This window comes from Copadichromis virginalis, linkage group LG10, assembly GCF_057382275.1.
Source record: "Copadichromis virginalis isolate Kocher_CV1m ecotype Utaka linkage group LG10, C_Virginalis_male_GT1.1, whole genome shotgun sequence".
Classification (NCBI taxonomy): Eukaryota; Metazoa; Chordata; class Actinopteri; order Cichliformes; family Cichlidae; genus Copadichromis; species Copadichromis virginalis.
In genome coordinates, this window is record NC_140627.1 from 3,203,390 (window position 1) to 3,226,911 (window position 23,522).

General features: G+C 43.2%; 1 protein-coding gene across 3 annotated transcripts in view; it reads right to left on the reverse strand.

The window, feature by feature from the left end:
• The window catches only part of dscama (Down syndrome cell adhesion molecule a), a 107,649-nt gene that overhangs the window by 19,279 nt on the left and 64,848 nt on the right, over nt 1–23,522 (reverse strand). For all 3 annotated transcript variants that reach the window (XM_085469487.1, XM_085469488.1, XM_085469486.1), the window contains exons 4-11: nt 18,570–18,716; nt 16,247–16,525; nt 15,806–16,081; nt 15,058–15,354; nt 13,520–13,795; nt 12,115–12,393; nt 8,759–8,878; nt 7,034–7,213 (exon numbers count right to left, since the gene is read on the reverse strand). In XM_085469487.1, coding sequence (XP_085325613.1) covers nt 7,034–7,213; nt 8,759–8,878; nt 12,115–12,393; nt 13,520–13,795; nt 15,058–15,354; nt 15,806–16,081; nt 16,247–16,525; nt 18,570–18,716 — 1,854 coding nt within the window. The remainder of the gene's footprint in view (nt 1–7,033; nt 7,214–8,758; nt 8,879–12,114; nt 12,394–13,519; nt 13,796–15,057; nt 15,355–15,805; nt 16,082–16,246; nt 16,526–18,569; nt 18,717–23,522) is intronic.

Consider the following 23,522-nt stretch of genomic DNA (forward strand, 5'->3'; position numbering starts at 1 on the left):
AGACGTTTACGTTCACTCATCATGGGCAGGACTGTAACAGTAATTTGGGGCTTTTAACAATGTCTTCTGGGTGCTCAACTTTAAAATTTTTTGGGATTTCCACTAATCAAAAATGAGACATTCAGGCTCAAATATATACATACACCACTAATATATGATTAAGTGTCCCTTAGCAAGTTCGACCAGATGGTTTTGGTAGCCATCAACGAGCCGCTGGTATGATTCTGGTCGTATATTTGACCGGCAGCAGAATTGGTAGAGTTTACTTATAATGTTTTCCTGACATGGATCCAGCTTTTAAACACTAGAAAGTTCACTACAGAAGGCTGCATTCTGTTCCATTAACTGTCAAGACTATGTACTTCAATAATGTTGCGGTTCAAGCTCTGGGGGGCCAATCCATGACTATCAGTCTTTCATCGTGTGATGTTCTATCCAGGTTTGCTTTTATTGCATTGACAGTGTGTTTGGATCCATGCTGAAAAATGAAATTGTTACTTCCCAGATCGTATTGCATGGTGGATAAAAATCTGATGGTACTTTTCTGCATTTATAATTTCATCAGTTTTGATAAGATCTCCAACATGAATCGAAAGACCTTCAGTCAGAAAGCCGGGGGAACTATCGCTCGAGAGCACTTTACAAAAATGCCAAAAAGTTTTGGATCATTGGAAGCAAGGTAAAAAAAAACAAAAACACGAGAAGCAGCTCAGGTTTTTGTACACAAACTATCGCTGTGCCCTTTACAGGTTTTTTTTCTTTTGTAGTTCCAATTTACAAATGTTTCCTAAATGCCTCAGTAGCAGTTCCTGTTTTCCAAGCAACAACAGTAACTGATGTGACAGGAAACCAATGAGGAAAAAATTAATGAATGTATATGTAAACCAGTCTTTGTAGAAGCTAAACCTAAAGTTTTTTGATCGAACAAAAAATAATCAGAGCAGCTGCTCCACCTCGGAGAGGCTCACCAGTAGAAACCAGTGCTTTAGTTGGGTACAGCAGACAAAGAAAATTTACATTTATTTGCTGTTTGAAATGCACAGAAAACATTGGATGAAATTTTTGGCAGCCTTTTCAAATTTTAAAATACTGTGGAACAACCCCCCCAAAGGTTCCGTTTTTGGGATAATATATTTTTTTATTATTTTTTCCCACATTAATGAAATAGGAAATCCTGATTTGAGATTAAAGACAAAAGCAAACATTTCTTTAAAAGCAGGAGTGCCTCTGCACCATGAAGAGGCCTCTGAGATGAGGCGTATGCAGCTTGTGTCTATGTAAATGTATGTGTGTACAACCCTGTGTGTGAGCAGCCCAGCTGCGCCAGCCCCGAGGCTCATTTTATGGCCTCGTAATTGTTGTGTTGATATATTTCTTTAATATCCAGCAGAATTATGGAAACAGAACCAGGGGAAGGAGTGTGGACAGAGGGAGGAAAGAAAAAGAGAATGAGAGGACAGATGGTGGGAAAAGGGTATCTCCTTGTGTCAGAAAGCACCGGCTCCCCGATGCCTAATTCAGCTCTAAACATAACTGGAGGTGTGCGTGCAGATGTCTGGAAAAGACGGATTGTACATATCATTAAACAAAAACAAACACACAATGACATGATGAACTCAAGCACACATAAAGAGCTTAGAGTCATGCACAAACACACACACACAGGAAAACCGCTTACATACTGGTCTCCAGTAGGAACCAGTAAGATGTGACATGTTGCCAAGGAAGGCTGAAGGAAGGCATGAGCATTCGAGAGAGGAAACAGTGGACTGCGTTGTGTATGTTTACTGCACTGCACATTGTGTCTTTTATGTGGAGGTGAGGAGAGCCCTGTTCCTCCACAGCAACCCAGAGGGCAGTGATGATACGCTTAAGCCTGCAGGGGATTGTGGGGGATAGGCTGGCTGCTGATAGGCTACTCCCCTGAGACAAAAGCACCCCACCCCCTCCCTCTCCCCCTTCTCCCAGGCTCCCTTTCACCTGGCCAGGTTACCATGCCAACCAGCATCGGACAGTCTCTCCTCTCCTCTCCTCTCCTCTCCTTGCCTGCCTCCTCTCTCTCTCGCGCTCTCTCCTTCGTCTGTACTCTTAGAAATAGGGCCATTTGTAGTAGCCAGGAATAGAACGCAGACCTGCCATTGATTTCCATGGGAGCATGATGATGATTACACAATCACACCCCGAATGTCGCAATGCAGAAATAAAAGACAACACAAAAAAAGAAAATGTTTCTAATGCCTGTAACTGCTGGTGTTAGCGATGTGGAAAACAGAATTAGCCAAATGGTGGAGTCAGGAGAATAATACTAACATATAATTATGGGTGAATGGCTACGTCGGCGTGGGGCTATTCATATGAGATCAAAGAAAGAAAGCAGTCACACCGTCTCAGAGGATCAATGAGATGTGAGAGGTGGTGAAGCAGGATTACTTTTATTTATTTATTTGTTAATAACAATAAAATGGACACGGACACCAAGCTTCACTTTGTACATCCTGCAAAAAGAAAACTATGCCATCGTTAATGGCTTTTAAGAAAAGTTTGACTGCTGTGTTGGCGCTGCACTTATCAGGGATCACCTCTCATTCACACCGTAATAATTAAAGTGGCACCTCTCCTGTATGGATCCTGGTGTGAATTTCTCTTGGGAGGGTACTGTTTACATCAGTCGTGGTGACGATCCGTTTTTTCCTTGGTATACAGCATCTCTTGTGTGATTGATGTAATAGCTGCTTTTAAAAAGTGAAACCTTTGAATTAACAAGAAGACTTACGGTGAGCCGGCTTCTCCACAAATACAAGCTGTGGATCCCTCCGTGGTGTGAACACTGGGATGCTAGTCTACATTCTACACAGGCAGCCTGGCCAATGTGAGCCAAAGGGCACCCCGGCTCAATGGGGCCACAAGGGCTGACAAGAAAAGACAAGCTGAGATGCATCTAGCTTTATGCCTTGAGGGCACACTGTAAGTGGGCGCTGGGGAAGAGGCAGCCTTGACGTGGGGTATTGCGCTGCGGTGATGACTGGTTCACTGGCTGCCTGCAATGTACTGAAATAATTCCTTTAGCTGCACAATTGGCTTGGACGTGAAGCATGATAGCAAATATAGGCCTGCACACTGGAACAGTGGCTTAGTGCAAGTAGGCTCAATAAACACAATGAGAGTCAAGGGAACTTCTTTGTTTCACAGTCACACTTTTAACTGGTCCAAGGGTTAAACTGGGCTTAATATTTCTCTAAAATTCATTTAGAAAAAAAAAGTGCTGACTACTTTAAATCCAGCAAAGTAGACAACTTACCAGCACTGACTAGTGGAGTGTGCAAAACAAGGCTCATACTTTCTTATACACTGAAAATATACTGCAGTTCTTGCAGTCGACCACTTCTGTTTACCCAGTGAATCCAGCCTGAACCTCCAAGGTCTGTTACAGGTTTGCACTGTGTTGAGAGTAAAAGCAACAGGAAGTGATGCGGTGAGTCCCAAAAGGTATCAAGAGAACTTTCAGAATTACTTGCAGACTTTTTATCCTGTACAAAGCTTCTTTTTTTAAAAAGAAGAATTTATTTCTTCACTGAAAAACAAGTCTTTGTTTAAGATTCATTTCCTGATCAAAGACAGCAGAAAACTAAACTGTTTTGGATTTAGATGAAAGTCTCTTTAAAACCCGGCCCCAAGAGGATTCTGTGCTTGAGACTGCTCCGCGACCATAAGACCATTTAGCACTGCACTCGAGTGACGCTTCATCACTGCGTCTGCAGGCATTATGATGTCTAACAGGCTTGATTGGTTTTAATTGGCCCTGATAAACACTGAGTGGCTGTTGACCGCCTCTGATAGCATCTGTTGTGGATTGGTAATGAATTGACTGAATAGCATCTGTTTTGTAGGTAGAGATGCTTGACTGTAAATGACATAAAAATCATTCATTCAAGCCGCCATCTGCAACCAGTTTTCACACAGGACAAAAAGTGATTACTACTCAAATAAGGAAGCCTATGAGAGAAAAACAAACAGAGTGCATGTGCACACACTTGCTCTCCCCCGGCAGAGAGCGCGAGCAGTTTCTGCTGGCTGTTAGTGTAGTGTTGGTGCTCATCCTGCATGATGCATGGTGTATTATGACGAGACATGAGCCTATGCACAGACACTCATAACAATGAAAGTGCCAAGCAAAGACATCACAATAGATGCAATTCATTTCCCAGGCAGTCCACTACAATAGCCTGGTGGAGTGGGATCTATCCCAAGCACTGCATTAGCTGCCTGGCCCATTATTCTTTAGTAATGGCTGCACTGCTCTGCACTGTATCAGTGCCTTTACAGTAAAGTGTGCACACCTTTGTGTGAAATCTCTGTCTTTGTGTGGGCTTATGAGCTTGTTTGCTCACCTGTGTCCCACACGCACACAAAACTGACAGCATCTTCACCATAAATATTTCTATGCTTACATATGTTAAAGCTTCTCATTCAATCTATTGTTTGCCAATGCATCAAGCCACATGTGGACGGCCAATAATAGTGAGTGAAGATCAAGCCGTCTGTCCATCACGTGACTGGTCCAGCATGCGTCAGATTGTGTGCCTCTCAAATTGGCTCCTAAGCCTCTTAAGTGCTTGCCACTGTTCAATTAGCTGGTGCTGGTCTGAATAAACAACATAAAGGCAGCACACGGTGTACAGGACATCACAGATTCAGGCATTACTGTGGTGCACCGTCTCTGTCAAGCACAGAGAGAAACTGTAAGGGTTAATGAGCTCATTGTCCACACACAGACACACACGGGATAGAGGATGAGGTGTGGCTCCCTTGGCACGCGGGGAGATTTGGGTTACTGCACAGAAGAGGCACAAATTAGGACAACTACCACAACAACGGGCAGATGCTTCAGGAGCACAGCATGCACCTGAGGGGTTGCAAACATAAAGAAGACAAAGACAAATAATCTGTTAAATAAAAATCCAAATCTTGCAGTGTGTTTGACACGTGTTATAAATAATGTGGTTTATATAAAGAGTTCAAACCAGTGAGATTAGGTTGTGTACTGTGTTAGAAACTCAAAGTTGTAATCCAAATGCAGAGACTAACTAAACGTTTGTTAGTTTCTAACATGTATACCATCTAATCCAACATCCAACGGTTTTTCCATAAAGGTTTTGCCTTTTCACACAGTTTGACAACCTGGAGATATTGGGTTTACGATGCTACAAACCGGTTAGGCTTAGCTTGACAAAGCTTAAGTGAAGTGTAAGCGTAAATGAGAAAGCTACAGTCAACAAATGATTTTTTCTCCTTGTACTTCTCTGGTGTTTCTGGTGGTTATCAATGTCAAATCCACAATATACTAATCATAATGATAATCAGTCTGTAATATTGCTTATACAACTCGATGCTCTTGTAAGATACACACTGGACTAGAGCACGCACTTTGCAAATGATGATCTTATGACGTCCCGAGCTTTGAGAGTTTCAGAAAACCTAAAGGGGAAAGATTATTTAGAAAGTAGCTTGTCAGCTGATGATTTAAGGACATTTGAGAGATAAAGTAAATGGACTGGTTCTTATATAGCGCTTTTCTACTCATCTGAGTACTCAAAGCACTTTACACAACTTGTGCATTCACCCATTCGCACAAGCACATCTTTCTAAGTGCTTCATAGCTAACATTCACACACATTCATACTCCGATGGATGCATCGGAGAGCAATTTGGGGTTAGTATCTTGCCCAAGGATATTTGGCATGTAGACTAGGGGAAGCCAGGAATCAAACCACCAACCTTCTGATCAGTGGATGACCTGCTCTACCGCCTGAGCTACAGCCACCCAATAAAGGAGTTGTGTTCCAGTTAAAGGTTCAGATTTTTACCAAGTTCAAGAACTCTGAGGTCTGAGGAACCTGTGTTAAAAAATAAATTAAAGACACAACACTTCACAGAGGTGTGAGGATTCAAGTATCAATAAGAAAATTCAACCGTGACTCACACTCAAATGGCCTAAGACACCAAACCGCAGCTACACTGAGAGCTGGTGCTTCTGAGCACACTTGTCTATGAGGTGACATGGTGGGCCTCAATCAGACAGAGGGGGTCATAAAGGAGTTGGAGCCTATTTGGCTGTGGCTGGCAGACAGTTAGACACTCAGCAGGGAATACCCTGCTCGGGCTTGATAAGAGCCGTGGTGGCAAAAGCTTTATCTAACAGCAACCAATCAAAATGAGCGCCGAGCCGCAGTAAAGCAGTTGGAGCTCACACATCCACGGACACATCCACAATCACCAGCTAAAGTTAAGTAACTGTACTTTTTGGTAAAACTCACATATACATTATTTCTGAGGTTGTTGTTTTCACCTTGAAGGAAGCTCTTAAAACCATTCCTACCATTTCTGCAGGCTGCTTTCAACATCTCTCTTTCTGAGAAGATGCGCTGGAATAATTTATGCGCTCTCATGGTTTATTAAACAGACTTTCAACCTCAAGAGGGCAGCATTCCTATTAAAAAGTGTATTATCTATACAAGAACACAAACAACTCAGCAAATAGTTAACATTTTCTTCTACTTACTAAACTAAAGACAAGCTAGATGACATATAGGACACAGAGATGAGGAGAAAAGACGTGGATAACCTATTCCTTCTTCCAAACTCCCTTGCTGTATTCCACAGCCCTCTTTTCCACATGGCAGCTCTTGCTCGCATGCAGAATTCAGGGATTAATGGAGGGGAGCTAAATCCTTGGCCACACAGCAGATAAATGCTGTACTTTCTCCAAGAGATGTGGTGTAGAGGCTGTGTGCGTTGCTTTCGTGGGATTCGTTCAGGCAGAAAGCACAGCGCAAGCAACCGTGGTGACATCTTTCTGGTGGCCTGACTGACTGTCGAAGTTCAGCTCACTTAACCTTTGTGCTTTAGCTTTAACTTTTTGTTTTAATGCACCAGCAGCCGGTGCATGAAAGAGGAGAGTCAACAGGACAAAAACCAAACATGCCAAATTTACATTCTTTGGCTCTAATAGGTGCTGTCGTCCTGTCAGACTTACTTTTGACGTTGAGGTACATCGACTTGCTCACGTCGGCCCCGACGTCATTGCTGACTCTACACAGGTAGAAACCACTGTCTTCTTCCAGCACGTGCTTGATGAGCAGAGAGCCGTTGACCAACACTTCAATCCGAAAGCCTGAGTTGAGGGGGATGGGTTTAAACTGTGGGACTCCAGCGCCTGTCAGAGAAAATACACGGTTTGTCAATAGTAAACTGCATGAGGCAGTCCAGTTTGCTGTTCGATGCTCCTGCTAAAGTCTCAATGAAAACCTTTACAGATAAAAACATTACATTTTGTGCATTTTATTTATACTACAGAAATAGTAAGGCTTTGTTTTATGGGTTCAAATGAGCTAGTGTTAGTCTAGTACGGTTTGAGTACCACATATCCCACAATTCCTTTTTATAATTAAGCCTATACTGTAAATCTGAAGTTTTCAAAAGAGAAATGGTGGTAAGGGACAATAGTAATGCATTTGTTACACAGTAAAACTGACATTAAAAGAGTCTTACAAATACTGAGATTGTGCAAACTCAGAATTTTTCATTTATACGTAAGTCCACTAACCCCCACTAGTGGGGTTAATTGGTGAATCTAAATTGCTCGTAGCTGTGAATTTGAGAGACCCATCAAGGGTGTCCCCCTGCCTTCACCCATAGCAGCTGGAACAGCCTCCAGCGCCCCCCAAACGATGGACGGAAAATTAAGCTGGCCATACACTGTGCGATATTTGGAGACGATTTTTCAGTCGTGCGACAGTTTTAGGGATCGGCCCGAGTTTCCAACTTGGACCAACTTTGGCAAGCTCAGCCGAGTCTTTTCGATGTGGCCTCACAACATTATCACAACCACAACAGCCGTGGAAAGAGTTGGATGGACGTTGCTGCTCAATCACAGCTGCCTGGTCAGCGTTTCTTCATTAGCAATTTAGCAAAGTTGACGGTGTGTGTGTGTGTGTGTGTGTGAGTGAGTGAAAGACAGAGAGCGAGAGCGAGAGACAGATTTTGTGTTATAAGCTTCATGTTATGGATGCACAGTGTGAGCACTCAGGTCGCATCAGAGCATCGGGCCGTATCGTGTGAGAGCCTGCATCGTGACCTATGAACTTCTAACCTCTGCGATTCAATTGTACTGTTTGAGCAGGAGCTGAAAAACGCGACTGAAAAAGTCGCACAGTGTTTGCCCAGCTTTAGTCCAATGGAAGAGGAATAAAAAACAAGTCATTGTTATTTTATGTGTTTATGTTATGAAAACCTTCAGAGATCTCAAACCATTAAACACACGTCTTCTTGCTCTGCAGCTGCCAGTTTAACTGAAAGAATTAAAAACTCTAATTATGCATTTTTTTTATCTTATATCTCATATCTCAAACTTTGCTGTTGTGTCCAGCTGGGCTGAGAAATGTTACACGTGAAGTACCACAGTTACATAATTTCACACCCACTTCCTCGTTACAGAGAAACAGAAAACTATTCCTTGAAACGCAGGTTTGACTTGAGGGTTTTTATGCATTCATCCTCATGGCTGTGGACATCGTATTAGGTGTGCTGGCAACAGAGGATAAGCTTGCTGTAGGTAAAATAAATAAATAACAGTATTTTTCAATGCAGCAACTCTTCTCAACTCAAGAGTGTTTGAAAACATGTAAAACATCCAACACTTGCAACAAACCTCAGGGAGACGGCTGTGTAATCAACGTGTGTGTAAACTGTGCAGGTTTACCTTTAGAGTATTCCCACTGGATCGTAGGAACAGGATAGCCTTCAGCTGAGCAGTTTAGTATCACTGCTTTCCCGTAGATGCCATCCTGGTCTTTAGGTTGCACCACAAATTTGGGAGGAACTGCAAGTGAAGAAACCTTACTGTGAGATCTTTACATCTAAAAAGTCACAGGAACATTTCAGTTCAGAATGGGGAAAAAGACCAAGTGAAAGTACAGTGTGGTCCGCAAACATCCGCTTCCTTAAACTCCTGAGAAGTGCAGCCACCCCTCATTTCTTTACATTTTCCAGGAAAATGGGAAATAGGAACAGTGATTTATTGAAACGTGTAAACATACATAAATGCAAAAAAGTTTATACAATTCTCACAAGGTTTAGAATTACTAAAGGGCTAAAGCAGGAATGTCAAACTCATTTTATATTGTGGGCCACATACAGCCACACAAACCTGCCCAGAGGGCCACTTCTGGCTGAAGACATTCTGAACTCTTGTGGGTTTCTTTAAGCAGTCTTCTGGGAAAGTTCTCCCGGCTTCTTGAAGGACATTCATCGATTGTCTTTGGATGCTGGCTGCTGTTTGTTCAATTCTCTATCAGGATGATCCCACAATGTGCACCGTTTGAGATCATTGATGCAGTTAGGTCCATATATATTTGGACAGAGACAAGTTTTTCCTGATTTTTCCAAGTTTTTTACCACAACAAATTTGAATAATAATAATAATAATAATAATGGATTGGATTTATATAGCGCTTTTCAAGGCACCCAAAGCGCTTTACAATGCCACTATTCATTCACTCTCACATTCACACACTGGTGGAGGCAGCTACAGTTGTAGCCACAGCTGCCCTGGGGCAGACTGACAGAAGCGAGGCTGCCATATCGCACCATCGGCCCCTCTGGCCATCACCAGTAGGCAGTAGGGTAAAGTGTCTTGCCCAAGGACACAACAACCAGGACAGAGAGCCCGGGGACCGAACCCGCGACCTTCCGGTTACAGATATGCTTCCCAACCCCCTGAGCCATGGTCGCCCATTGAAATGAAGTAACTCCGATGCGATTGAACTGCAGAAGGTTGAACAAAAAGACTGCATAAAAATGTGAGGAACTAAAGCATTTTAACACAGTCCCTTCATTTAAGGGGTTCAGTTCTAATACTCAAAGTCTTGAACTCATGGACATCACCAGATGCCGGGCTTCCTACTTTTTAATGTTCTGCCAGGCCTTTACTGCAGTTGCTGTTTATTTGTGGCCCTTTCTGTCTGAAGTTTAGTCTTTACCAGCTGAAATCTTGTTAAAGAGTAAACTTGGCTTTTTCCACAGCGTTGGTGATTCCACCTCTGGGCGGAGTCACCGCTTCATCACTGATAGGCTGCACCTGGAAGTAATTTGGCTGCCAGCGCTCACAATCCCTCTTCGGCAGATTGTCTGATAACCTCAGTTAGTGAAGGCTGTCACAGCTCATGTTTGATACTCATAGTGTTGCTCATACTTACCTGTGCTTCTCTTTCACTCGCAGTAATCCTCTGGGATGTCATTACCTAACCTGCCATAAACTAACCTCTTCTCAGTCGCTGGCCTGCCCGGCTGCCTCACCGCTTCACTGCTGCCTGCCTACATGCCAAACTCACTGGAACATCTCGGACCCTCTCTGGACTCTCTCTCGGCTCACCCAGACCATTTACCCCTTCGCACTTTGCGCCCGCCTGCAGAAAGTAAGACTGCAAGCAATCTATTGTGTCTAGAACTCCCTTTGACGTCTGCTTCCTTCAGTTACAGTGACTCCGAACTCCCCAGCTCCGTGACCCCAGTCTAGCCTCTTCCTTACCTCCACGCCACAGGGTTCCTGTGCGGGCAGTTACCCCGTATCGGGTTTGCTGGCCCTTGAACACGTCAGCTCTTGGGCAACACTCATGGACTCTTTTCATAGCTTGGAATTTTTACTGTTTTGTGATTTTCATGTGTTGTTGTTTAGTATCTATCATAGCCAATGCTTCGTTAATCCTAGTGTTGTTATAGTTCATGGTAATCAGTTTATCACTGTGAAACTCAAGTGCTTAGTTCACAGTGATCTTTATTGTTATTAAGTTCCTTCGGTTGAATCTCCAAGGACCTCGTGTGTAGGTTTAGTTACACTGTTGCTTCCTTCACTCTCTGTAAAGAAAGTGTTGCCTTCACTCTTTCTCCGTGCTTCCGTGTGCTGTCTACACTCGAGTCCATACTTCTGGTGGCCACTGGGCCGCGACAGCAAGATCAGGTGACTGACTGGTCCATTCAAGTATATTTGCCTTCTTTGCTTCAATAAACCCCTGGGTTGCTTTAGCTGTATGTTTTGGGTAATTGTCCAACTTTATTAAGAAACGCCACCCAAGAACTTTGACTGCATTTAGCTGGATGTGAGCAGAGAGTATGTCTCCGAACACCTCAAAATTCATTCAGCTGCTTACTGTATCACATCGTCAATAAACAGTGTCCCACTGTCGCTGGCAGCAGTGCACACCGAGGCTAACACACTGCCTCCGCCCTGTTTTACCAATGATGTGGTATGCTTTGGATCATGAGGTGTTTCACACCTTCTCCGTAATTTTCTCTAGCCATCATTCTGGTAGAGGTTGATCTTGGTTTCATCTGTCCAAAGAAGGTTTTTCCAGAACTGTGCTGCCTTTTTTAGATGTCCAACCCAGCCTTTCTATTGTTGAGGTCTTGTACCTTGCAGTGAACCGTCTGTATTTACTTTCACGCACTGTTCTCTTTATGGTAGACACGGATATCGATACACCTTCCTCCTGGAGAGTGTTGTTCACTTTGTTGGCTGTTGTGGACGGGTTTCTCTTCACCATGGAAATGATTCTGCGATCTTGCGGAGTTCACCAGTGCTTTCTTTCTTTCAGGATGTGCCAAACTAGATTTTGCCGCTCCTAATATTGTAGCAGTATCTCAGATGGGGTTTTTGTTGTGTTTGCAGCTTAAGGATGGCTTATTTCACCAGCATGGAGAGCTCTTTTGACTGCATGTTGTCTGTTCACAGCAAAATCTTCCAAATAAAAGCACCACACCTCAAATCAGGCCTCTATGCTGTACATAACTTTTTATATAGCTGTCTGTCACTTCTTGTTTTGTCCACCACTTGAAAAAGTACCCAAACTGTTTAATCTTTGGCAGTTTTCATTGATTAAACTTTCAGAAAGCCTGGAGAATTACTGCTCAAAGCCAGTTAAAAAATCTTTTTACAAGAAAGTCTGGCTGCTTGCACATGAAACATAAAGAAATGAGGGGTGGATCCAAACTTTTCCACAGCACTGAACTTCTGTAAATCACATCCAGATTGACTCTCTTACCCATCTCTCCCCTCCTCACCTCGGACAATGAGCTCACTCCGGTGTTCCACAGCAGCAGCCTGATTCCGTGCGATGCAGGTGTAGTTGCCGTTATGCATCAGTGTGAGGTTAGAGATACGCAAGGAGCTGGTGAAGTCTATGTTGTCTATGGTAACGCCCAGGCTGGCCGGGATTGGCCGACCATCCTTCTGCCAGGTGATGAAGACGGGCTGGTCACCAGACATAACCACACAGGGGACGAAGACTCGCTGGCCGATGGAAAACCGGGGAAACTCAAATGGTTGGATGGTGGGCGGGACTGTAACAGAGACGGGAATATTGCTTCAGGCCTGCGGGTTACAGGTTGTTTAATTTCAGCCAGAGCTACTCAAAATCACTAACCACTCATGCACATTAATAATCAACACATTAACATACTATACACCGCGGCTGAGCTACTTTACAAAACACTCGCATAGCAACTCATTAGGCCCAGTTCTCTCTTTATCACCTTATTTTCCACATTAAGCTGTGATTTTTCAGGAAAGCAAGAAATATTTTATTAGCTCGCCTCATGTGGAGCAGCTGAAGCCTCTCAAAACATAAGCATATAGCATTCACTCTCACTCGGCTCTCTGGGGACACTGTAGCCATCGTGAGAACCAGATGCTTTAATTAATGATTTAAAATAACATTGGAATAAGCAGCACTTCAGCGCTTATTTAATTCACAACAAAATAAGCATAATAGGTTCCTGGGGATTCCCTCTCGGCAGCGGTGGAATGCTAAGCAGCTGAGAGGCAAATTAGCCAAGGTGGAATAGAAGTGTCGCTTTGTCTATGCTGTGTGATTTCCCCCTCAAACGCTCGTTAGCACGTCAAGATCAGTGAGAGTGGGTGGTGTGGGGGGGGTGGGGATCGGCCCATAGGACAGTTGAAATTATGCTGCGTCACTGAAGAAAGAGAGCCATCGGAGGTTATCATCATCTGGCTCTTCTCAGTCCTGCTGCATATTCAGATGAGCTCCAGATAAGCTGGCTGGGATGATGGAGATGGTGCCTTGCTATCAGTGATGTGAGTGCTTTTTTCATAGGTAGTGATATACAAATATCACTCTGCATATCTGTGTTTTCTGCAACGAGGAAAGGGGGCATACACCTCCGATGGAAAGGCACTACGGGGTCAGTGTGTACACCGATAAAGCTGTTCCCTTTGAATTGCAAAGAGATTAATGACAGCGTAACCACAAATGTATTCTGCAAACACAGAGTACAATACAGTACCGTACAAATGCGAACGTACATCTGAAACAGCTGCTTATTGGCCTCGCAGATGGGTAAACGTGATGATGTTGCACAGCTAAATGAACTAAATCTTGTTTTATTGGACCAAATATAGAACGAGTCCCGTGCTGTCTGTCTGAAAATCAATTAGACTGTTTCATACCTTTCACTGTAACGTAAACGCTCTGGTGTGTGGACAGCTGTGGCTGCACCAGCACATTACACGTGTATTCTCCTTCATCCACCTCCTTCTGCACGTCAAACAGTTTCAGGGTGCCGTTGTTCTCGAAGGCCCGCTGTCGGTGGTTGTACGGCAGCAAATTGGAGTCCTTGTACCATTTGATGGAGTAGTAGGGGTAGCCAATGACACGGCAGTGGATGTACATGTCCCGCCCAGCGATGGCAGTGAGGTTTTTCATTGGTCTGATGCTGGCAGGCCCTTGAAGGACACATTGGAGAGACAACTCTCTTAAAATGATTTTGAGGTGGTTTGTGGTGTGAAAGTTAGCTTTTCTGTGTTTTGTGTGTTTTTAAGACACCACAAAGTTGTACATGCCTCGATTCACTCTGATACTGTGACATAAAAAATGACCCAGATGTGCGTAGGGGTTACAGACTGCTCGATTAAGCGAGAAGGACCGTAAAACACAAATGAGACTACGAATCATCACAGGTGGACCGTTCTGCTGTTCTGTTCGCGTCACATCCTGCTTTGCCAGATTCAGGGATTGGTGCATCTTTCTGTTTGAGACTGTAGTGAATATTACCTTTTGCTCCCACCTCTTTGGTGCAGGCTGTGATTGCTTCTGACAAGCATTAGAGTCGAATGTTCGCTTTCTCCACTCATGAAGCTATTATCAAAGCCATTACTCACGTTGCCGCCTTTTGTGCACACTTGTGAAAAACCAACAGAATAACCAATAGGCTTCCATAGCTCAGTGTCTATCAGGGAAATGGACTATTAGGTGTCTCTTTAAAGCACTGGAGAAGACAGTTTAACTAGGCTCTGCAGTGTACTTGGAATACAAGCGTATCCTGGGTTGCTACTCTCTTTAGCACGATTAAGGAGCCAATGACGTGAGAAGCAGTCATTACACGTTCTCCGCGTTGGCACCTGTGGAGATTTATCTTCATTGCTTGGCTGCATTTGGCATCCATGAACCCTCGCTTAAGGGCTGGAGGATCGCCCTATTTAGCCCCACAACATGCAAGACTGAGCAGCAATCAAATCCGACCAATCTGTACAAAGAAAGCAACATTCCCTCTCTGCAATAGAGAAATAATAATGTTCTGGAAAGCACGGCAAGCTTGAGCGCCCCAGTGTCACTACATGACAGCAGCAATTCAGCAAGCCATGTCCCTGTAGAATGCATATAGCAGTACAGTCAACAGTAATAACTGTCCTGATATAGAGATGGTGAAATCCAAACGCAAAAATACCCCCAAAAAACTGGAAAAGTGGAAAGATAACAGGAAAAGCATCTTCTGGGCGTCTTGCTATATTCTGAGGAGAAACAGAGCCAAGCTACGCTATCAGATTTAAAAGTATGTGAAAAGCTAGAAACACGACAGCATAATAAAACCTCTTTCATCACATGCACTTTTAAAGTAGCCAATCAGAAATGCGTCAAAACAGAGTGACTCAAGGCATGTCGATGTGTATATGTGATGGTGTGTTGGAAGAGTTGATCTGACAAGCACCTCTTACGTTTATTCGCGCCTGGTAGGAAACGGTCCCAGCTGAGTTGTTGCAGATGCAGCGGTACACTCCTCCATCGGGGACTTGAGTCTGGCTGATGTTCAGATGACTCACCACGTGGCCCTCGGCATTGGTGTAGTAGGAGATGCGATGGCGGCTGTCCCGTACCACGGGCTCATCGTCCAGAGTCCACGTTACCCGCGGCTCTGGCGTGCCCTTCACTGTGCACGACAATGACACAAACTCGTTGACGTTGTAGACCTTCTCGCTGAACGAAGCCAGAATTTTGGGGGTGCCATCTGCACAGAGGGAGAAAATTCACACGGTGATGTATATTTTGTTGTTCCCCTCATAAGGGATGCATGTCAATTCATATCTGATGCTTTTGAATGAGAATCTTGTCCAAATCTGCACTTTTAGTGGAAAACATGCACATCTCCAGTATAAAAAGCAGTGTCAGAATGAGGAGCAGATTAATCCAGCTCCTCTCTGGCTCCACAGCATTATTGATTATCAATATTCCCCTTATAGTACCCTGGTTATGGGAGACACTGCAGCAGCAACCAGCTCATGTACAGCTCAAGGCTTTTCAGAAAATCTTATAAAAAAGTGCTGGGCCCTGCAGGATTGAGCTTCACACAGCACAGTCTGGACTTGCATATGCATAGATACACACAATTGCTGTGCACACAAAACCAAAATGGTGCACACGCACTGCTCCCACCCACACGTCTCACTGTGAATTCTGACCTTCCAGTATGACTTGAACAAAGTCCTGGGCAGACATCTTGCCATGTCTGGCAAAGCACTGATAGGCTCCTCCATCACTCTTGGCCATGCCAGCCATGACCAGGTTCTCTCTGTTTTGGCCTGTCATGCGGACACTGTTACTGGGGTAGATGAGTTCTCCGTTGCGATACCAGGACAGCTGATACTCCTCGGAGCCCGTTACACCGCAGGACAGTGAAACCTGGCTTCCCACGCTGCCTTTCACCTTCCGCGGACTCACCATGACCTTGAGGGGCTCTGTAGTTTAGTGGAGGTACCAAGTTATCATCATTAGATAGATGATAAAATGTAAACAAAAGTGCTTCACACTTAAAAAGCAAAAGAATCTGCCTCTTTTGATTCGTTGCTCCATAATAAAAAAAACTCCACAGCCTTACTTAGCACCATCACAAGGACACTGACCTTTTACCTGCAGCCTGCCAACCACCTCGGCATTGCCGTAGCCATTCCACACCTCACACACATACGTCCCTGTGTCACTGGGCTGGGTTCTCTCTATGAGCAGGCCTGTCACACTCTGTTTGAAGCGCGAGTCTGTCTCCAGCGGGCGGTTGTCCTTCAGCCAGCGGTATTTGGGTACAGGGTGACCAGAGGCCTTGCAAGGGAGCTCCACTCGATGAGATGCCATCACCTCACGGCGCTCAAAGCTATCCAGGATGTGGGGTGCAGAATTGGTCGGATCTGCGTGGGTTCAAAAAGGGTTAAATGCAGCACAAGGAGTTAAAAGTGGAAAAGTGTTTAATCGTGAACTCATGAGTAGCCAAAGGAAGAGAATGGGATTTTTTAAATTTTAGTGTAATGGCTCTAGTCCCCCCCCCCCCCATCAGTAAACATGGTACAACCCTGCCTATCTTGTGAATGAATGTCTTACAAACTAAAAATACTGCATCAATACTCTGAAATCTGCAGAGTGACTCTTTAAATGGTTTTGGAAAGGAGGGTATTTTTCTATCCTGAAGTCCTCCCCCAAACTGGAGAGTTCTCATGGCCTTTACTGCCTGTCACCCACTCTTTAGTTCAAGGGTTTTTATCCTGTCGCCCTCCGTTTAATTCAACTGACCAACATGTTTTTTTTTACAAGCTCACATTTATTTCCATATGGTCCTCTCACATGCAGTCAGTGTTTCTGAAGGCACACTAAATCAACAGCAAACCCTATCTGACTGTGTCATGGTGCTTCCTGTCCTTGTGTCTGATTACTTGTCTTGTGTCATTTTATCCAACAGTGTGTGGTATCACCAGCTGGTATTTGCAACACATTAACCATATTATTCTAAACTGAAATCAAGGCAACAGACTGGGACATTTTTAGAGGGTTTACCTGCTGTTACTGACATATGCTGGGGCCGATGTGAATGCCATTATGAAACTTTTATCAGATCAAACACACCGCAGTATTGAAACTCACACACTGATTACCTTAAGCTTTAAATATGAAACTTGGAAAAAAAATCCCATCGCATATCAGCTGTTGGTTGTTGTTATGCAAACAGCTGTGTAGTGTAAATTTGATTCTTTGGCCATCTGTTTAACGCAGAAAAACACACTGTTGGTTGTTTTGGCATGATTTCAATTAGCCTGTGCCGGGTAAAGGGCTTAAACCTGCATTCTTTCTTTCTAACGGTCTGACAGATACCATCAACAGTATAAGCTGTCATTGGTATCTTGGTATCTCCCATCACTGTAACAGTAAAAACAGTGAAATCAGCAAAAACTTCATATTACCCACAGTTTGTTATGAATCGTCTTCAAACTTCACAACAATATACTAGGCCTTAGGGGACATGATTACCCGGGTTGGCTAAGCATTTGACTTTGACCTTCAGAGTCAAAGTTAACTTTGAAAAAAAAAAACCCAAAACAATCATATGAAAGGGAGAGAAAGCTGTTAAACCCTATTTTTATTTCTTCAGTACGATGCTTTACGTCTCAAGTTTTTACAGCTTAAATAAGCCAAAGATTTCAGCCGATTCTGCTCCAGTCATATGGGTAAAGATAATAAAATGCACTATTTTAGTATGTAGTGCTTCAAGGTCATAGGTAGGCCATGAAAATCTTCAAACATTAAAGCAATATATTAGACCTTGGGGGACATTAGCACTTTCTTTGTTTGACCTCTCTAAAACATTATTTTTTCCAATACAACCTTATATGACACAATGATACAGAAAGATGAATATACTACACAAGATGACCATATTAACAATGCTGACATCGGTATAAAACACTGCAGGAAGTTGTGCTTTCCGAGTGTTCGTTTTATAAAAATACATTTGGTTGTATCAAATCCAGGAAAACTTTCATGACCTATGACCTCAGTAAACATGCTGGTGAAGAGTTTAATTTTGCGGTTGCTAGTACTGAGTCACTACTTTCAAGCCTTATTGAAAACATACTGATGTTCATTTTGTATATTACAGGTAGAGTCAAAAAACAACGAGCAACCTAGTCACTGGACAGAGAGCGTGCAGTATCGTTTCGTGTCTCAGTGCGATTACTCCAAATCAATCTGATCTACAAACACAAAGATGGAGATGGTAAAAACGCTCATCTTAACGTTTCACAATGAAACCAACCAATATATATGCACATAATACAACTCTGTAGTTTTTTGCACCGTGAAACAAGTGACCATTCAACCCAGAAGTGCAGCTTAATATACAAGCTAATATATATCAAGCTGCAGAACTTCCTATTCATTCTAATTGTGGTATCCCCCTCTCACCTGACACAATGAGGCGGGCACTATTGCTCTGTCGGGTTTCTCCGGTGTACTGATGCCGTGTCATACACCTGTAGTTGTACAGCCCGTCTTCCATTTGCACATCCAGAATATACAGGGCTCCCGTGGATGTGATGAGAAACCGTTGCACTGGAAATGAAAAGATAAATAAAACATATTAGGTGACGTTACCTACATATAAAGAAAGCAAAGCAACATCTTCAGTGAACACCAGTAAACTACATGTGGGCCAGTTAGTACCAAACACGTCACTTTCATGTGACCTGTGAGTATAGCCTGTGGTCAGTCCGCGTGATGTTAAACATTCTGGAAAATCTATCTGTGGTTTGCTTGTTCACTAGACGGCAGAGTGCAGACTCTCCTCAGAACGCATTATCTCAACTGAGCTTCACTGTTTGCAGCAACAAGACTTTAATCAAAATACTTATCAAGAAAAATCACTAGATAGAATTAAACCACAGTTTTTTTTATGTTTAGTCAATAAGTTTTTTTAACTGTCTCAAAAACTGTTCATGAAAGTACAGGATCAGTTGCCTCGGGGTTTTCATCACAAGCGACGGTTAACATTTTGTACCAAACACAGCGCAGCAGTAATAGGTGTCAGTAGAGAAAGCATGCTGCGCGTATTCATTTTTATGCGCTGGAATAACCACCTTACACATTCAAAAAGAATGAAATAAAGAAAAGCCAATATTGAAGTCTCTAAGCAAATATTTGCAAGTCAAGTGAGGAACGCAGCTCTGTGTGATTGTAGTCACCAAACATCTGCTGCAGCCCATTTAGCTCAGCTAAATCAGCTCTGAGGCGCAGTGACAAGGCTGTGTGTTGTATAGCGGTGTAACACAGCTCGTTATCATGTAGCTCATCGCTCTCTTCCCTCTCTCTCGGGGGAAACGCTCTGTCTTTCTCTCTTTCTCACTCAGGTTTTCGCTCTTTTTTTCTGATCCAGACTAAAGCACGGGGAGCCGGGGATCACAGAGTGCTTTGATAAGGCATGGATGTGCAGGTCGGATGTGCTAATATCATGCTAATGTAATGCTAATTTGTGTGAACACATGGAAGTAGAGAGAGGTAGTCAGTGTTTCTGAGGAGCGATGTGTTCTGTAGCCGGTGGCTATCGGGGTATTTCATGTCACAGATGATGGAAGAGCCTATCTGGTTTGGGCATCAAATAGGGCCGCCGTACGGTGGGGGATTCTGGCAGTATTGCTAGAGATATAATAATGCATGCTTTATGGGATGTTGAATCTTCTCATTTAGTCTTGTCATGACACATTAACACAGGTTTATCCTGCTGGCAGAGGCCTTTGCATTGAGCATGCCTAAAATGATGGAAAAAGGTGTGAAGGTCTTAAGACAATCTCTGAAACGGCTCAGAAATAAAAATAAAAAAACCCTCAAATTATGGCAAATATTAGGAAAATGACACATTGTCCCTACTACTGCCTACATTTATGTAGAAGCAAAAAACACCCAAAACATTTATCATAATTTAGAAATAAATGATTGGTACCAAAGACAGAGGTGTTGCAATAAGAAAGGTGTGAATGTGAGTACAGAGGGGAGAAAACAGAGAAAGAAAATGGGGAATACACAGGGGAGGGTGGCCAAGATGCTATTGTGAGCAAATGTTGACCTAGATAGAAAAAAGAGACCAGGGCATCGATATCCTGAAGAAGTTTTTGCCTTGCTTGTGGTTGAGCTACTCAACCAGTGATACAACTGAGAGACACTGGATCCATGTGTGTGTGTGCATGTGTAGTCCTTAGTTACTTAAGCATGGAAACAAGCCACGACACATCATCAAATTAAAACTGCAATGCAGTTGCTTTTTAGGAATGAAATCATTCAGAGAAAGCAAAGGAAAAATAGGTGTAGGCTAAGTCTTCTGCAGTCCCTCTCTCCTGCTTTCCTTCTTTCCCGCTGCAACTTTTCTGGCATCAAAAGCTGACAGCCTTATGAATGAGAGGAGCTTTCATTAGAACAGACTGCCTGTCACTATGACAAAAGGCTAGGAAAGGGGAGCACATGCTTTAAATGCACGTGGAAAGAGACACATACACACATGTACGTGGGTTTGTGTGAGCATTTATGGTCTTTAAACTATCTTTGGGTTATTTGTGAATTTCTCAGAATACAATCTGTCTTATTTAACAGATCACATACCTCTATACTGTGTGTGCCTCATATTGGAAACACTGCAAATGTCACTATTACAGTGAAGGAATATAAATTAAAGATCAGTTAAGATGAGAGGATACACGCATCTGTCTGCTACCCAGACATTATCATTGGACTTGTGAAACCTTATAGTATGTCACAGTATTCAATTAGAAATACAATACATGTATTATTCTGACAGATAGCTACTGCAGTGCCAACCAGCCCTGTCTTAAATATTTGGAGTCAGTTTCTCCTGCACACCACTCCCTAGGTGCTGTCTTCAGTACATCTGCAAAATTATCTTGCAGCCTGATACATCTCCAGGACTCTCCTGCAGATATATCCCTGATATCCAGCATCACCCAGGCGAGGCATCGGGTCATACAGCTCACAGTTCTATAAGGGAAATTATTCCTCTGTAGGACAGATGAATAAAGATGGATGAGGAAAACAGATAATAGTACTAAGTTAATGTGGCATTTTCATTTTTAATGGGCAACATCAGCCCTGTTGTGTTTTCAGCTTCTCATCTGAGAATTGAGTTTGACACCTAATTCTGACTGAATGCACTAATTAGTCAAACATAAACCACACAGCTTTCACTTCACTGTACATCATTATCAAGCTTTTGAACATAAATCTTTTTACACTGCTACATTTGAAACGTAAACTCTTTCTATCTTTTAGAAACAGAGGTAGAGCATTCATGCACATCATGAAGTCCTGTGCAGCTGATCTCAGTGCTGGCCCACATCAGCCGATTGTTCAGCTGATATCCAAATGTCCAACAGGGGCCACTATTTAAGTTGCTCTAGCTTGCCCAACGTTGCTGCAAATCTGGAACTCACCTCCAACAATATCTAACTTAATCTTAACTTGATCTATCTCGTATTTGTTCTCAGTAACACCTGTTCTGCTTTGTACTCTGATCCTGTTGCTCTCGTCAACTCTGGCTTTCTATTCATCCACACGGAGGAACAGGAAGGGGTGCTTTCCTCACCTTATGTTTTCAACATTTGGGACTCAGTATGGAAACTGGAGAGAAAACTTTTGTTATTAAGCTTTACATGCTCATCTCCATTTTGGAGGAAACAGAGGTGGCAGTCTGCTCTGTCCCTGTAACATCTGTCCACATCAAAGATGTCAAATGACACAGCAGCTGATGGATCAGACCAGGATGTTCAATGCAGCTTCTCTCTGTCTGTCCTGAAACATCATTTCTCTCTGGCTGACTCTGACTCAACAGCCTGTACACTCAAGAGGCTGATAACTGTTCTACAAGGAAAGTCCTTCGTTTATGACATTCAAACACCGAAACAGGATGCCTGTTTTAGCCTGTTGTACAGTCATCACACAACCTCACAAACGTCACAAGATATGTCTCCGATTAAATCACAGGGCAGCAGCCCCACATTCTACACAGAGTCCTGCACTGTGGAGCAAGCACAGAGTTAGAAACACCAGGTGATGTTTCTCTCTGAAGTGGCCATAAAAAACACACTTTACAGCTGTTTGTATGGAAGAGGTGTGCTGCATATAAAGTATTGCAGATGGAAACTATCTGACTGTAGTATTTCTGTATTCTGAATCTTCCAACACTTCTTAGTATTTTTTCAGCAGTAGGTAAATTAATGCGTATTAGGTATATATTTAGACTACTGGAAAGAAACAGAAGGTGGTGGCGGCTGGATTTTATTTAAATTACAAGAACTCTTCAGAGTCAGTGCGATAACTGATAGTGCTCTCGATTCTTTGTTAGCTCGTTCTCACTCTCAACAACAGAATATCGTGCTCAACACAGAGCTGGAGGCCTCTATTAGCATATGTGCATGTCCTTATAACCTGAGACCATTTCAGTGTTCGCTTATACTGCAGTTATCTCATATCCCACTGGCTTGTGCATATATTAAACTCTTTATGAGCATGTGCTTGTGAGTATACATGTTTCTATGCATGTGTACATGCAAGGGAGTCCTAATGTGTTTAAGCTGTGTACAGCTGCAAAGAGGAATGGTCAATAATAATGATCGGAGGTGCACCGCTATTCCTTTCTCCTCTGAGTTCAGTCTAATGCATACTAACACCATCTAGCAGACAGCCTTTCCTGTTCTGTCCACATCTGCGTTTATTAGTTTATATTCCAAAACTATGGCTTCACTTCACCCCAGGTGGCTTCCACAAATATCAGCCATTTCCTCTTCCCTTCGTCACCCCGTTCAGCTGCTTTGGCATCATCAGTGGCACAAACACAAGCCCTTTTCTGTGGCTGCAGACTCATTAGCTTCAATCAATCCTCTTATAAGCCACAGTGAGCCTGTAAGGAGACTATTTGTTCACTCAGACTGGTAGCTTTTGCAGTATCAATGAAACTTAAATTGCTTGTGGGACATAAAAACAGAAACAGCCAGAATTATATTCCTATTACAATGCAAGTGTCACACTTTTCACCAAGGAGAGTTTGCCCTGGGCCAGAGATGTCACCGCTGAACACAGGTTAGTGTGTGCCAGGGACTAAGAATAAAGGATTTGTGATGAGGTGGAATACAATGACACATGGTGACATAGCTAAGCATTCACATCTACTGAGTGACATACCCCAAAACATACACTTAAAACTGTGAGTTGGCCTGGCTCTTTCAGTCATTTCCTCCATCCGTCCATCAGTTTTCTGCCACTGATCTGCAGTCACGACGCAGTGGTAGTCTAAGCAGAGAAGCCCAGACCTCCCTATCCCCAGTCAGCTCCTCCAGCTCATCCGAGAAACACTGAGGA